This window comes from Branchiostoma belcheri, unplaced genomic scaffold, assembly GCF_001625305.1.
Source record: "Branchiostoma belcheri isolate BF01 breed outbred unplaced genomic scaffold, Haploidv18h27 scaffold13, whole genome shotgun sequence".
Classification (NCBI taxonomy): Eukaryota; Metazoa; Chordata; class Leptocardii; order Amphioxiformes; family Branchiostomatidae; genus Branchiostoma; species Branchiostoma belcheri.
Window position 1 is genome coordinate 3690488 of NW_017802713.1, and position 2330 is coordinate 3692817.

The 2330-nt window shown below is 40.9% G+C and overlaps 1 protein-coding gene across 1 annotated transcript in view; it reads right to left on the reverse strand.

The window, feature by feature from the left end:
- The window catches only part of LOC109463773 (rootletin-like), a 25662-nt gene that overhangs the window by 14894 nt on the left and 8438 nt on the right, over nucleotides 1-2330 (reverse strand). Inside the window, exon 4 of the mRNA XM_019760631.1 lies at nucleotides 1711-1781. Coding sequence (XP_019616190.1) covers nucleotides 1711-1781 — 71 coding nt within the window. The remainder of the gene's footprint in view (nucleotides 1-1710; nucleotides 1782-2330) is intronic.

Sequence of the window (2330 nt, forward strand, 5' to 3'; positions counted from 1 at the left end):
GAGTACTATAGTGCAGAGCCACGGGCTCAACTCCACCGCAGCGGTGATTTAGATAGGCGGGCGAAGGGCTTCTGGCTGCCGAAAGAAAACGGATAGAGGCCCGAAACTTGTACATGCCTGGCACCCAGGATAGATTTCACCCGGACTACACCAAATCTTACACACAATGCTCAATACACATTGTCTTCAGAAATACAGAACTTCTTTTTGTGCATCACATATACAGTAACCATATATTCGATATCCATGCGCCGAAGCAAGAGCAAGACACACAGATTTTCACCGATTTTTGTCTTCTTACTTCGTAGTAGAAAAAATATCAAGTTCATTTAAAATGACTCTGTAAATACATATTCTATTTCCAATGCGATCATAGTTAGATCGTCAAGGACTAAATGTCAGCGTTTTACAGATACATACTAGCATTTGATACATAGCTGTACACTATTTACTGATTTAATAGTATCATTAATAGGAACTGCATGAACCTACCTCCAAGTGTCCTAAATGCAGGTGTAAAATTGTGTGGCGTTAGGTCGTATTTTATCTTTTTGGATCAATAATGGGGGCGGTGCGTTTATACTACAACGTTAGGTTTGTGTGACGTTATTTTTTAAAAGTGATTCATAATTTTTTCTTTATAATTTTGTTTTAGATTTAGTTCAATGTTAAATGCTTGTTAGATATTTGCAAATAAGCTCAAGAAATCTACAGCATCGTGAAATAAGCAGGCATTCACCGTTTAAAAGCTTAAAGGTTTCTCCCCATGTTTGTATTCTCGGCGTGGGACAAGCCAAACAAGGGCGTTCACTAGTACTCGCCTGTTGCTATGCGCGCCTAGCGACCCTGGTGCGCGCGACACTTGGAGTGCCTCTTGAAATGTCTTTGTTTGTGTTGTTGACGTGAACTTCGAACCAGTCGGCAGGATTTTGAATATACCCTTATAAGAACTACGGTCTTTGAGGGAGGGAGGCTTTTACCTCAAAAAAACATTACAGCATTCTCCTTTTTTACGTCTAACTTGACTTGACTTGAGTTGAGTTGAGTTGAGTTGTGCTTCTCCCAGTGTGTTGGTGATTTTGTTTCTTACGCGTTCCATTTTTCCTTGAAAGGCACCCAAAATGATTTTAGGGTAGAAAAAATTGATTTTTATGTTTTTTTATTATTCTGAAATGTCGTAAGTTGAATCAACTCAATCCCTTCACGTTTTTTTCCGAGAGAAAAGTGCGATTTCCATGACATAAAACATTTTTTTTTCGTATCTCGAATCGTAGGTTTCTAGCTATTTAGGGAAAGTGGCAAGAGATAAAGAGACTCTTCGCTTGGGTTTTTCTTGACCAAGCATGCAATGATGTGGAAAACATCCAAAGAAATGTCAGTTTATGTCAATATCAGACAAATTTCCTAATCCAGAATTTTTTTTATCTATGCAATGCCAGTCTCAGCTTAGCAGCTGTCACAAGGGCGCTGTCCAATACCACTGAGGTGGCGGTTAACACTGCTCTTAAATTTATGTCTGTCCTTAATAGCTACAATGTCCTGTGGGAGGGAGTTCCAGAGCTGTACTGTGGTCGGTAGGAAGGTTCTTCTGTGTGATGTTGTAGATGACTTTGGTTGCCTAAAATTGCATTGGATGCCTTTAACGTTTTGGCAAAATAGAGCATATTATCATGACGCTAAAGATAACAAGAACATTTGAATATTCCTTACCCTTCTAGCTGAGCTGTACTCTGCCTCGTCTAGGGACTCAGGCGTGCGAGCTTTCTCGTCTTCTGAACCTCCTGAAATATGGGAGTAAAACAGTCTCAGTCTAGTTTAACGTCAGGCTAACGACAACTGGTAATCGACAGCAAGCATTGTAAAGCACTGGAATCTAGAATGTGCCAAGTATGGGACAAGTATAATTACGGATACGTACAGTTACCGAACTATATACGGTAAATGTAGCAAATATTTTATTTGTTTGTAATATTCCAAATCAGTGCACGGCTGGAACACGATTAGGAATCAGCCTCCTTCGCAGTCTTGTTGGGCGTCGGCGTTATTTTTATCTGTGAGCGGCGAGGGAGTTTTTGTCGCGGAGAGAAGGATTCGTGCTTGTTGGAGGCTAATTAGGAATGTTTCATAACGTAGCCGAACGCATTGTCAAGCATCCGGAGTCCTGTGTACAGTGGGTCATCACAGACTCCATCTCGTGCCTTGCTTTGCTGTATGTGTATGTACAATGTATGTATGTGTGTGTGTGTGTGTGTGTGTGTGTGTGTGTGTGTGTGTGTGTGTGTGTGTGTGTGTGTGTGTGTGTGTGTGTGTGTGTGTGTGTGTGTGTGTGT